Genomic DNA, 13,557 nt, shown 5'->3' with positions numbered 1-13,557 from the left:
TTGACCATCTGAGCCCCAGCAGGGACCCTCACAGCGGGTGCTGTCATCACAGCCCATTTCAAGGCCCCTACACTGCTGAGCGGGGGAACGAGGCAGTCTGGCTCAAGGCACACTCCACTCTGCACGGCCCTGTCCCCACCTCCCCGACCCAGCGGTTCCCGTCTCCTCATTTTACTGACCTTTCAGGCTCACTCAGTAAGCGTGACCACAGCTGCCTTCCCGGATTCCCGTCCCTTGGCTCTCCATGTCGTCTCTCCCTCTAACTCCTGGACTGAGTGTCTGGCTTCCTCCTTCACCTCTGCCAGCCACGCCGCTGCTGCACATCCCAGGATTGGTTCTGCACCTGCTTCTCTTACCTACGCTCATTTTCCTAGAGTGGTCTCAGGCCACACCCTGGCTCTAAGGAACTCCAGTATGGCACTGCCACCCAACCTCTACCCAGGACAAATCTCTCCTCTTACCTCCAAGCCACACACTCGACATCTGCCCGCAGATCCCCACTAGATATTTCCCACTGCACCTGTTCCTCCCCAGGGCAGCCCTGATCTCATTTAATCCACCGAGCTGCTCAGATCAGAAGGAGACAGCCTTGATTGATCTATTTCCTCTACCCTGACATCCAATCCATCAACAGGTCTCCTGGGTGCCCCCTCTAAAATATAAGCCGACACAGACGACAGCATTTCAACAACCTCCCCACTAGTGTCCAGGAAATCTCTCACCTGGCTGAGTGAGACAGCCTCCTAACTGGTAGACCTGCTTCTGGTCTGTCCCCTTACCCACTTCAAACCATTCTCCACGTGGCAGCCACAGTAATCGACTTAGGAATCAGACTGCATCAGACTGCACTTGCAATAAAACCAAAGCTCGACCACGGTTCACAAGGCCACGTGGCCCTCCCTGCCTCTGCAGCTTCCGGTCAGAGGCTCAACCCCTTCCCTCTTCTCCAGCCCCGCTGGCCGCCCACTCCTCTTCTGAAGTCTGCACCTGCTAAGCCTCTACCTAAAGGCTCTCTGCCACCTCTCCCAGTGACTGCCACCTTTGCGTTTTTTAACTCTTACTTGTGAGATACACCCTTTCAGCACAACCTACATAAAAGCACCCCGCCTACCCCAAGACCCCCTCTTCACAGCCTGCCTGTTTATTTCTTTTGTTGAACTTCATACCACCTGAAATGACCCTGGTATTGTGTTACCCATTTACTGTCTATACCCTTACTGTCCTGTAGTCCCAGTAACTAGCATCCTGTGTGGCATATAACTAAGTGTTCAAGAAACAGAATTCTGAACAAACAGCAGTCACTATTCCTAAGCCAAAAACACAAGTGACTACTTGCCAGTGGTGGCACTGAGGCTCCAAGGTAAAGGGAGGATGAGAAAACTCGACCTTTCAACGTAGATCAACTAGACTTCAAAACAACAAGCAAACAAACACAAGCACCTGACATTCTGGGACGCTCTGTTACCCTCACACAGGACTTCTTCCTAAGTCGCTTCAGTCGTGTCCGACTCTGTGCGACCCCACAGACCGCAGCCCACCAGGCTCCGCCGTCCCTGGGATTCTCCAGGCAAGAACACTGGAGTGGGTTGTCATTTCCTTCTTCAATGCATGAAACTGAAAAGTGAAAGTGAAGTCGCTCAGTTGTATCCAACTCTTTGCGACACCATGGACGGCAGCCTACCAGGCTCCTCCGCCCATGGCATTTTCCAGGCAAGAGTACTGGAGTGGGGTGCCACCGCCTCAGCCGATGCCAATACCTAGTTATACAGCCAGTTAGCCAATACCTACTTATATAGCTACTCGGCAGCCTTCTGGAGACTGTCCTACATTTTCTGCTTACACACACTAATCATACAGATTATTTAGAATTTAAACAGTGTAAGCTACAGAAATTATCTATACTAACTGTACAGACCTTTAGAAATTACAGTGTAAGCTGTTCTTTAAGATGGTTGCACATTTAAGAATATACCAAACTATAAAGATTCCTTTTTAAGGAATAAAAAAAAATCTAAGTATATAATTCCTTCTGTACCCTTGATTTCATATCTGAAGATACAATGCGCATAAAATGCAAGAACAGCTACCATACAAACAAGATCAATAGTAAATGAAACACAATAATATAAAATCTCACCAACCAGGTGGTTGCTAAGTCTGACTTCAAGAATCAGTTTTTGTACCAAAGTGCAGTATATGGTAAATTGAGTGTCAGAGCCTAGTAGGACTAAGCTAGAATCAGGGGGAGAGAATCAAGAGGAGAAAGGGCTGGCACATGAGGTGGGAGCCACCTGTGCAAAGAAACGCAATTTAAAACAAAGCAAACATGGTAAAGGCCCCGGCCTCAAGCATCTCACCACCTAGTCAAGAAGTAGACAGAACAGGAGCGAAACGACAGAGCCGATGAGAATACAAGAGACTTCCTGAGAGTCCAACCAATGGAACAGAAAAAGTTCAAAGAGGAAAGGGAAAAAAAAAGTCACAGAAGTACACAGAAAAGACATAACACAAAATGGATTTGATTTAAATCATCACGCTATACACTTTAAATACACACAATCTTTACTTAAAAAGCAAAAGTAGTAATAATACTAAATATAAGAATTTTAAAATAAATTGCCATTCCTATTTTTTTTAAATGGCTTTGATTTGGACCATGAATTTGACCAGTGGCCCCAATATCACCACGCAAAACTATTCTTCCTCTTTCCCATGCTACCACCAGACACTGTATCTTGAAATAGTCTACTGACCAAACAACTTGATTTAATGATAAATGTGTATTCCCATTGTAGTTAAAGTGCTAACAAACTGACTTTACATAATTTGAAATGCAAAGACACTTGACATTTTAATTAGCTATTTAATCTTATTCTGAATAAATGTAAGGTTTCTGTGAGACTTCAAGCAACAGAAAAAACTCATAGATCTCCTCCAAGCCCTTGGAGGTGTGAGAAGGTCAGGGAAGAGCCCAGTCCCAGGACCTGATGGTACAGGGCAGCTGATGCAGGCGAGCACAAGGGCAGGTGGCCTAAACGTGGCACCAGGAAGGAGCACACGTTGTGAGGGGATCCAAACGCAGTAAGTGAAAACCTTGCCTGTCAGCAACCTATTCCAATGGGCACAAACCACTGGGATTAAAAAACAAAAAAATGTATGCTAGGTTTTCTCAGATGTTATTTTACCATCTTCTACAAAATAAGGAATTGAGGATCACAAAACTTTAGAATCAAAGTATTAAAAACAGTGTTTAAGATCGTCCTATGCAATGATTCTGTAAATCTAAGTCACAGAATGAACTAATCTCTATACCTCAAGTCAAAAATGCCAAACAACTGTAGTCGTTAAAAAAAGAAAAAGACCAAGAGATCAAATTATAAGAAACAGAGAGTAACAGAATGTCAGTTCTATAGGCTGAAGAGTCCGAGCTCTCACTGAGAAAGCTGTGTTTAGTTGAACCACATGCTCCTCCTCTGGGAAATGCCAGCACCCCTCTAAAGTACTTCACCTCTCCTGGGCTGACTACTGCTCAGCACTGTGGCCTTTAAATCACCTACCTTCTAAACTCCATGCAAATGATCTTTGCCTCTGAAGATGTCTAAGAAAAGAAAAACTATGCCACAGAGTGACTTCCCAGAAACTACAACACCTGAGCAGACTACCCATGTCAACCTGTCCCCTCTCTGAACAGCGGGTGCAGTCGGGGTCGGGCATCCCCAGCAGACACGGGCTCCCAACCCTTGGCTTGCCGAGACACTTAGCACTTGAACAACTTAAAATCTCACTGCCAAGTCTGGTACTGATGTGAGAAGTAATCCTATAGTCACTTTAAATAAATCATTCAAATGGAAGCTAAGAACAATGTGTTACCTAAGCCAGTAACATGATACACATAAAAGCAGACTTACAACAATTACCATTGTCTTGATTAATCTTACGATTGAAATGTTTAATCATTTATTTCACTTGTAATCGTTATCTTTTATCACTGACCAAACATGCAGTTTTAATGTCCACTTCTATTATTTATATTGGACATTTTAAGGTTGTATTCTAAGGTTACATTACACATTTCATTGGAATTTTAAATAAGTCCTTAAATTTTAAAAACCTAACTATTCATACGTGCTCTATCTGCATAAGGAAACACTGCAAGGATTCATACAAAATTAATACAAGCGCGACTTATGGGATGGGACGGCAGGGCAGGCAGGAAGGAATAGGCTGGGCCTTCTCAATGGACTTCTTGCTACAGTGTTTTGATTCTGAACCATCTAAATGCAATCAATACATGTTCAAAGGACACATATTTAAACATAAACTGTCTGAAAAGTATATCAGCCGCTATACAAATAAATTAATGTGTCAGAATTCTGGGTCTTCAGTTTACATAAAAAGTGGCACACAGACAAATACAGCTGACATCACTTTTAACTCCATATACTTGCCAACACATCCTCTAGCCATTTTTTAAAAAAATCAGGCTTTGGGGTTTTGTCTGCTTTTTTAAAACCCTAAGATTCAGCTTCTGAATACAGGGTATGCCTCCCCTCCCCAAAGTTCATTTCTGAAACACTCAGCTCACATGTTGGCCATGTTCCTCAGTGTCCTGCCTGACACATTAAGTGTGCTAGAGCCAAGCGAGCTCGTCCTCTGCGACTCTCAGTACCCTGGCCCTGCCTGCCCAAGAAAGACACCAGGAATGAGGAGCCTGGAGCACCAGAGCAAGGACAAAGAAGGCCACATGCGCAGCGAGCAGAAACAAAGGCAGCCACCGCGGCCGCTTCCTTCTCCCCCTGCTTCCCCAGCGCGACACAGAGACTCCGGTTTCCCTGCAGGCCTGCATTTACCCGACCCCTGGCAGCAAGCTCTCCCTACTCCACTGTTCCCTGCAGCCCTCACACGTCTTTCTTGAATCACTTTCCATGTCCCACTTAGCTTTTCAATGAAGCAAGTCTTGTTAACATCTCTACTGTACAAAACCACAATTACTCACAATGAATGATCTTGCCTGCAAGTGCCCATGTAAACCCTCTCCTGAATGCCCATCCTGTCCTCCCACCCAAGGGTGTATACAGGGGTGTGGTGAGTTTTACACCACTCCCTGCTTGAAAAATACAAAACCTTTTTAAGATTTTTAAGAATAATCTACTGTGAAAATAACAGATCCCAACACTACTTATGAATATGAGGAATCCCACACCACCACTCCTTTCTATGTCAATAAAATGTAGTCTAACCCATAAATCAGAATTAAATTTCTAAGACATGACACTGAAAATGCAGTACCTTCAAAAATGCAACTTGTGGGTGCTCCTTGGCGAGCTCTGCCATCACATCATTCATCTGAGCGCACTGAGGAGCCCATGGTGCCCAGAAATGGACCACAAGAAGGGACCTGTAAATCCGGAAAACATAGTTTTTAAAAATACAGTAGCTTTAGAAATAAGCAAATAATGATAGATTACATTCTATTACCAAAAAAACCTTTCAGGGACCGCCTGAATTGTTTTGGTACTGCTAGAATCTTGTATTAAACACAGACTGAAATATGATTTCAAGATCTTCTTTTGGATGAATTTTCAAGTTAATGACATTTTCTGAATTAATACTTAGCTCACATGAAGTGGTTCTGAATATTCACCCACCTCAACTACTGGCCATGTAAATTAACTCTATTTTGAGACCCTGCGGAAACTAAATTTCTGCAGTCAGAACACAATGGTTGTGGAAAATAACTGCATATGCGTAACTACTATTAATGTCAGTATTTTTAAACATGGTATTGTGATGACGTGATCACAGGAATAGGAATAAAATGAGGCAAATGAAGTATATAAGCAGAAAACAAGGAAAAGATAGAACTGCTTTTTACAGACAAACTTTCTTATATTACGCTACAAAGTATTTTCTAAAAATTGACAGTATGAACAGACAGAATAGTGGACTAATAAACTGTTGATAAAATCCTTAGAAATCTCAGTACACATCGATTAACTATTTTCATATAAAATTACCTTGGCAAAGATACCTTTAAGTCTAACCTCATACTCAACTGAAAAACCCTTCACTTTTATAGAATTATAAATTCAAACAGTTGCTTCAGTCGTGTGCAACTCTGTGAGCCCATGAACTGTAGCCCGACAGGCTCCTCTATCCATGGGATTCTCCAGGCAAGAAGACTGGAGCGGGTGCCATGGTCTTCCCGACCCAGGGAGCGAACCTGAGTCTCTTGTGGCCCCTGCATTGCCAGGCAGGTTCCTTCACACCCCCGCCACCTGAGAAGCCCAAATTCAAATAACAATCTCTCTCAACTACAAAAAGGCTCCCTCACAGCTCAGCTGGTAAAGAATCCGCCTGCAGTGCAAGGGACCCTGTTTTAATTCCTGGGTCAGAAAGATCCCCTAGAGAAGGGATAGGCTACCCACTCCAGTATTCTGACCTGGAGAATTCCACAGATTATACAGTTCATGGGGTTGCAAAGAGTAGGACAGGACTGAGCGACTTTCAACTACAAAAAAATCCGAAAACTCAGGAAAACACATTGAAAAATATGTTACAAGGAGAAAAAAACAAGGACCATTAAACTTGGGCAAGGAAAGAAGTAATCCACTGTTAAACCATTAAAACAATACAGCTGAGAGAAAAAGGGGCTTAGTGCCTCCAAGTTTCTGGCTCAGTGACTTAGGTAGTGGTGGCACTCGCCATGAATCACAGTCCAGAAGCTGGCAACCTGAGACGAAAGGAAGTCTAGTGGGCTGTCAATGACAGTCAAGCTCAAGAGAGAAGTCCACACTTGATCCGCAGATCTCCAAATCAAGAGACAGTGGGCACCACACTCATCCACGATGGAGAATAAAGAAGAGGCCGAGGGCAGAGCCTCTGGGGCTCAACACCAAGTTAAGAGAGATGGAGGGAAAGGAGTCCTGGCAGTAGACCAGAGAAGGTTCAGGGGTCTCACGGGAGTCAGGAAGGGAGAGGGACAACCATCAAACAGCGCAGGAAGAGTGACCAGCAGTGGGCAGTCATTCCAGCAGGTGAAACAAACAGTGTGTGGATCACTGAGCTGAGGATGAGGAAGTAAACTGCTAGGAACCTACAAGTAAGAGACTGGGCTGTTAACAGAGAGAGAGCAAGGATCCAGACAGATTAAGGGATGGGCTTTTTTTCAATGCGAGAAAATTTTCATAGTTTATTTTGTGAGGGGACAGTGCAAATGACAGGGAGAGGCTGAAGACTTGAGATTCAAGGTCTCAGAGGTGGCAGGACAGGGAAATCTAGAGCAGAGAAGAATTCACCTTGAGAAGAGGACAGTTTCCTCTGGGTCAGGAGCAAAGGAATCAAGAATGGGTGAAGTGAAAGAAAGTGTTAGTTGCTCAGTCGTGCCCAATTCTTTGCAACCCCATGGACTACAGCCAATCAGACTCCTCTGTCCACGTGACTCTCCAGGCAAGAATACTGAAGTGGGTTGCCATTTCCTTCTCCAAGGGATATTCCTGACCCAGGAATCGAACCCGGGTCTCCTGCACTGCAGGCAGATTCTTTACCGTCTGAGCCACCAAGAAGCCCCCAGAGTGTGAAAAGCTACAAGTAAATCTGTTGTGCTGGGGGAGGGGCAAGTAGAAGCAGCAGTCTGATGAGGCTACTTCCTACCTGTTTTCCCAGGTAGGAAGCAAGGTCTTGGGCTGAAACAAAGGAAATGGCGGACAAGGGTCACAGACAGGACCGAGGGAGAAGGGACAGCTGCCTGGGACACAGAAAGCAGGAGGCTGCAAAGGAACAGCCGCCTAAGGAACACATGGTCAGGCCCCCACTCCATGGGCCCCCACTGCATCTAGAACTCAGGAGTTCGGGCGCATGGGCAGAGACTATGGAGGAAGTATTGATACTTCACCAATTACTGCTTCCTCTTCCTCTCACGCATGCAGCGGGACTACATTACTTCTTACCAAACTGAAAAATGATTTTTAAAATCAAAATATTCAATGATAAAAAGGATAAAGTGAGACAACACTTTCATAAAAGTTCACCTGGAAACGTTCAGAAATTTCTGTACCACTTTCAAGGATCCATCCTACAGAAGTCATTAAAGAGACGAAGACGTGTGTATATGACTACTTCCCAGTATTTTACACAGCAAACAACTGTAAAAATCTATTGTTCAACACATGGTCATAAAATATTATAAAGTCATTAAAAATCCTATCTCAAAGAACATTTAATAACATGGGAAAATACTCACAAAAAGTACATTTTTTAAAAATTAAATAGGTTACAAAACTTTTTAACAGTATGTGCCAACGTAAGTAAAAAAGAAAAAGTACACATATACAATTTAAATTCCATCACTACTAATGCGGCTTTGAAGAGTAATTTAACTTAACTTCCACATCTGTGAAACAGCAATAATACCCTGAGAGGTTGGGAAGATCAAACAAAAATATGTAAGCCCTTTAAAAACATTAAAGAATGATATTAATGTTCTTTTAAATTATCCACGTTATTCTCATATTTAGATGCTTAACTTCCACTTTCCAATTAGGTGAACAACGCCTAACATCTTGAGGACATAAACCTGAAACAAACATAAATGCTGTCACCCTCTCCTGATGTCCCACTGTTCTCTCCGTCTTCATGGATAGCTCAATGTGCTGGGTGCGCTGTTTAAGGAAAAACCTTTTAGAGAAGACGAGATTCAAACCTAACTCCTACTGCTAAGTCGCTTCAGTCGTGTCCAACTCTGTGCGACCCCATAGATGGCAGCCCACCAGGCTCCCCAGTCCCTGGGATTCTCCAGGCAAGAACACTGGATTGGGTTGCCATTTGCTTTTCCAATGCGTGAAAGTGAAGTCGTGTGGACTCTTCGCCACCCCATGGACTGCAGCCTACCAGGCTCCTCCGTCCATGGGGTTTTCCAGGCAAGAGTACTGAGTGGGGTGCCACTGCCTTCTCCTCAAATCCTAACTACTGTGCTTTTAAACAAAGTAATGAACCTCGGTTCTTTGTCAGTAAAATAATTAGAGGTCAATAAACAGCTGTCTCTCTGTTATTTCAGATGTTCTGCTCCTGAAGTTATTCTTGTGCAGGTAACACCAACTACCATGTATTAAAATCATGTAGTATTAGACCATATTAGTTAAATATTTTACAAATAGGCAAAACTTTAATTACTCTGCAAATGGGTATTAATATTCCCACTGCATACACTAACTGAGGTTTCAGTAACATATAAACATGTGATGACTTAGGCAAAAAACATTTCCAATTCACATGAAATTTTAAAATTGAGAAGCAATGATCCGTCAAATAGACGTTAAAGGGCATTAACAAGTACTATTTCATATTCTGAAATGCTGCCATTTCCACCAAAAGGAGCAGAGATCTGTTCCTTCCCTAGCTGCCAAGCACCACCTCCCACGTGCCCATCTGAAGGAATCATTTCAATGTTAATACCATTTGGATGCGTTCTTGCTACTGCTCTGTACTTGGGTCATTTCACGTACAGGCCAGTGGCAAGAATGCATCCAAACGGTATTAACAGTGAAATTTTAACCGACTGTGACGTCTTAAGGACTTTTATGTTTAATAAAAAATGAGACACAGAATCAAAAATGCCTAACACACAAACAGGCTTCATCCTCACCGGGAGACGGTGACCGCGTTTGTGTTTGCCTCGGCTTTCTGTCCTCATGGCGTCAGGCGCTGTCTACTTAAGACGGGTAAACTGAGCGCTTATGAAGGGCGGATCCGCACCAGCGCCGCTCCTTCCCGAGGCCGCCTCCGGACCGCAGCCCTTTCATCAGTGAGTCAACGCCGTTCCCCACGCAGCCGCCTCCCCGGGTCCACCTCCGTCAACCAGTTACCGAGTGAACCCGGGACGCCGGAGGAGCTGTTCTGACGAGCACTCCCGGCACCGCGGCGAGCAAGACAGGGGCTCTCCGCCGCACCGCCACCGCCCCGCGCCCTGCCGCGCTCCCCGGGAGCGCCCCCGCCGCCTGCAGCGCAAACTCGGGGCCGCACTCAGGTCCACACGCCCCGCCGCCCTCGGCTCCGCGCAGGCCCTCCGCGCCTGGAGCCTCCGAGAGCGCTGCCGCCCGCGGCCCGGACCCCTCGCACCGCGGAGGCCGCCGAGGCCCGGCCCAGGCGCGAGCGCGGCGCAGGCCCCGGGCGCGCGGCGGGCGGGCGCCCAGGCGAGGGCCCGACTCAGCCGGGGCGGAGAGCGCCCGCAGGCCCCGCGCGCCGGCCGCGGTGTTTCCGGGCGTCCCCCAGGCGGCCAGCGCAGCCCGCGGCCTCCTCCGGCGCCGCCCCCCGGGCCGAGAGGCCGGCGGGCCCAGCCAGAGCCGCGGGCGGCGGAGGCGCTCAGCAGGGAGAGCCGCGCCCAGCGCCCGGCCGGCCCCGCGCGCCCGCGGACGCCAACTGCCGGCGCGCGCGGACCCCGCAGCGCCCGCCCGGGCCGGCGCGGCCACCCTCGGCCGGGAGCTGGGTCCCCGCGAGGCCGCCGCCGGGCCGCCGGGCCTGGCACCGCGGGGCGCCCGGAGCCTCGGGACCTGGGTCCGCGGGGGACGCGCTCCCTCACCCGGGCGGGGACCCGGGCTCGGGGTCCGGGCCGCCCAGGCGGGGCCGCGCGTTCGGGAGCCCGGCCCCCGCCGCGTCCCCCCAGCCCTGCCGCCCGCCGCCTCGCTTACTTGGCTCTGAGGCGCAGCAGCTCCTCAAACTGCCCGGCGGAGCCGACCTCCAGCACGGCCGCCGCCGCCTCAGCCGCCCCCGCCGCCATGCTGCCGCCGCCAGACAGGAGCAATCGAGCGCGGGCGGCCGATGGGGGCGGAGCGCGGGCGGTGGCGCGGAAGCCCCGCCCCCGGCCGCCCCGGAGGCCCCGCCCCCTGGGCCGCTTGCAGGCCCCGAGCTTGGAAACACTCTGGGGCTGCGGCGTCCCGCCGGCCAAGTAGGACGCTGACCCCCGGGCCTCTGGACTCTCAGGAATCCTGACCTCCGGAGCTCCTGGAAATCAGGGCTTCCTGCGATCCCAGCAGCTCCTAAGGCGGCTGGGAGGAGGGTGTACGCGTGTGTGTCTGTGTGATGTGAGTGTGCATCTCAGTGAGTGAAGGCGCTCAGTCGTGTCCGACTCTTTGCGACCCCACGGACTGCAGCCCGCCAGGTCCCTCTGCCCATGGGATTCTCCGTGGAAAGAATACTGGAGTCGGTTGCCGTTTCCTTCGCCAGGGTATATTCCCTACCCAGGGGTCGAACGTGGGTCTCCCACACTGCAGGCAGACTCTCTACCATCTGAGCCACCGGGAAGCGTGTATTTAACAAGCTGAAACTTTAATCCAAAAGGTAGGGATGGAAGAATGGGAGGTCGGGGAAAGGAGGTGGCGCCCTCTCCGAACCTCAACGCTGACAAAGAGTTTCGGATTCGGCCCTGAAGAAGCCGAAGCCACGTCAGCACGTGGCCCACCATCGCCCACTGTGAGGTCAGGCCCGGCTCCAGCACCCGCTCGCCCACGCCGCGCGCCCCTCTGACCTCAGGCCTCCCCCGGGTTCCCTCGGCACCTCCTGATGCTGACGCTCCAGGCAGTGTTCCCTCCCACCTTTTCACCGCTGCTTCGCACTCCTCTCCAGCCTGGGTGACCTTGTCCGTGGTGCCGGTAACCTCCATCGCCAGGGAAACCTCCCGCAGAGCGCCTTTCCCTGCCGCCGGTGCCCATGGCTGGTGGAGGGCCGGGGGGGAGCGGGTTGGTCTCTTTAAGGTTCCCCCCAGACCAGCCCCGGCCTTGTCTCCAAAGCGCCCCTCCTCCTGGATCCCAGGCTCACTACCGCCATTGCTTCCACCCCGACACGTGGGGCTCCTCCTGGGCTCTTCTGGCTCCGTACCAGGTAGGAGGACAGGCCCGGTGGAGCCACCCTCGGGTGTTCAGGGCTCCTGCGTGCCTTGTACTGCAGTCACACCTCACCGTGTTAGAAGCGTCTGTGGTCTCGCATCAAGGGCGGGAGCTGTGTGTCCATCCCAGAGCCTGAGTGAGAGCCTGGCACGTGGTGGGTGCTCTGAACCATGCTCTCTACTTGCTGCTGGAGGGGAGGTGGGGCGAAGTGGACTTATGGAGTTTCAGAGACTCATTACCAAAAGAAGTTCATGTAGTGTATCCCGTGAATAGTCTTTACAGGGATTGCATGTCGAAATATACTGGGTTGTGTGAAATATATTATTAAAGTTTGATTTACTTCTTTCTAGTGTTCTTGCCTGGAGAATCCCAGGGACGGGGGAGCCTGGTAGGACGAAGTCTATGGGGTTAGCTGCTAAGTCACTTCAGTCGTGTCCGACTCTGTGTGACCCCATAGACGAAAGCCCACCAGGCTCCCCCATCCCTGGGATTCTCCAGGCAAGAACACTGGAGTGGGTTGCCATTTCCTTCTCCAATGTGTGAAAGTGAAGTCGCTCAGTCGTGTCCAACCCAGCAGCAGCAGCAGCCTTTAAATGGAGCTTCCCTAGTAGCTCAGTTGGTAAAGAATCTGCCTGCAATGCAGGAGACCCAGGTTCGATCCCTGGGTTGGGAACATCCCCTGGAGAAGGAAATGGCAACCCACTCCAATACTCTGGGGAATTCCATGGACGGAGGACCTGGTGGGCTACAGTCCATAGGGTCGCAAAGAGTCGGACACAATTATGCAACCAACTTTCACTTTTCACTTTCAGCCTTTAAATGTGGTTGCTAGAGATTTTTAAAGCGTGCAGCTGACTCACTCTGGGCTCACCTCATGTTTTCTCTCAGCAGTATCGTGCCCGTGACTGAAAGGGGCCTTTAGTTACGCATGGGCCTCAGCCTGAGAAGATGCAGCTGCAGATGGAAACTCACCTGAATGTGACCAAAGTAGCACAGGGCAAAGCACACGCAAAGTGAAGCTGAGGCAGATCGTGTGAATATCCACGTCCAAGTTAGGACATTGTCCCGCAGTGTTCCAAGATGCTGTCCTTGGGGGGAAAACATACACAGAACCTCTTCGTGTTATTTCTTATAACTGCGTGTATGCTGGGTCATTTCAGTTGTGTCCAACTCTTTGCAACCCTATGGACTGTAGCCTGTCAGGCTCCTCTGTCCATGGGATTCTCCAGGCAAGAATACCAGAGTAGGTTGTAACTGCATGTGACCCTGTAATTATTTTTAAATAAAAAGATTATTTTTCTTAAAAAGTAAATAAAATCTAGACATTACTATGAAAAGGCAACAAGAGGGGAGAAAACAGCGTGTTACAACGTGTTTGCTCTGATGACCAACTTTAAACGGACTTATATAAATACAGCATATTACTATATATGTGAATGTAGCAAAGAAAAAGTCTTCAGAAGGATGTGCCCCAGCGAGTCTGGAGAGCTTGATCCCAGAGTGAGAACAGGGGAGTCTTAATATTTATTTATTTGACTGTGCCAGGTCTTGGTGGCGGCACAGCAGATCTTCACTCTTCATTGTGGCATACAAATTTTTAGTTGCAGCATGTGGGATATAGTTCCCTGACCAGGGATCGAACCCAGGTCTTCTGCATTGGGAGCACAGAATCTTAGCT

At 48.9% G+C, this 13,557-nt stretch overlaps 1 protein-coding gene and 1 long non-coding RNA gene across 5 annotated transcripts in view; one reads left to right on the top strand and one right to left on the bottom strand.

Moving 5' to 3' along the window:
• GLRX3 (glutaredoxin 3) overlaps positions 1-10,830 on the bottom strand; it is a 30,864-nt gene extending 20,034 nt beyond the window's left edge. Inside the window, exons 1-2 of the mRNA XM_055424385.2 lie at positions 10,686-10,830; positions 5,290-5,398 (exon numbers count right to left, since the gene is read on the bottom strand). Of these exons, the coding sequence (XP_055280360.2) occupies positions 5,290-5,398; positions 10,686-10,774 (198 nt within the window). The 5' untranslated portion in view covers positions 10,775-10,830. The remainder of the gene's footprint in view (positions 1-5,289; positions 5,399-10,685) is intronic.
• A 54-nt stretch (positions 10,831-10,884) lies between these two features.
• Positions 10,885-13,272, top strand: LOC148776053 (uncharacterized). Of its 4 annotated transcripts, none has more exons than XR_016038817.1 (3): positions 10,885-11,221; positions 11,335-12,033; positions 12,768-13,272. It is a non-coding gene; the product is annotated as an uncharacterized LOC148776053 (long non-coding RNA). The 4 variants fall into 4 exon arrangements; XR_016038814.1 differs by having other exon boundaries at positions 12,771-13,270; XR_016038816.1 differs by having other exon boundaries at positions 10,887-11,221; positions 11,335-11,874; positions 12,768-13,262.
• Positions 13,273-13,557: the final 285 nt, after the last annotated feature.

Source organism: Moschus berezovskii, chromosome 12 (assembly GCF_049115385.1).
Source record: "Moschus berezovskii isolate FMDL1 chromosome 12, NW_MosBer_1.0, whole genome shotgun sequence".
Taxonomy (NCBI): domain Eukaryota; kingdom Metazoa; phylum Chordata; class Mammalia; order Artiodactyla; family Moschidae; genus Moschus; species Moschus berezovskii.
The sequence above is the reverse complement of the archived record's forward strand: the minus strand, read 5'-3'. Positions and strand labels throughout refer to the sequence as shown.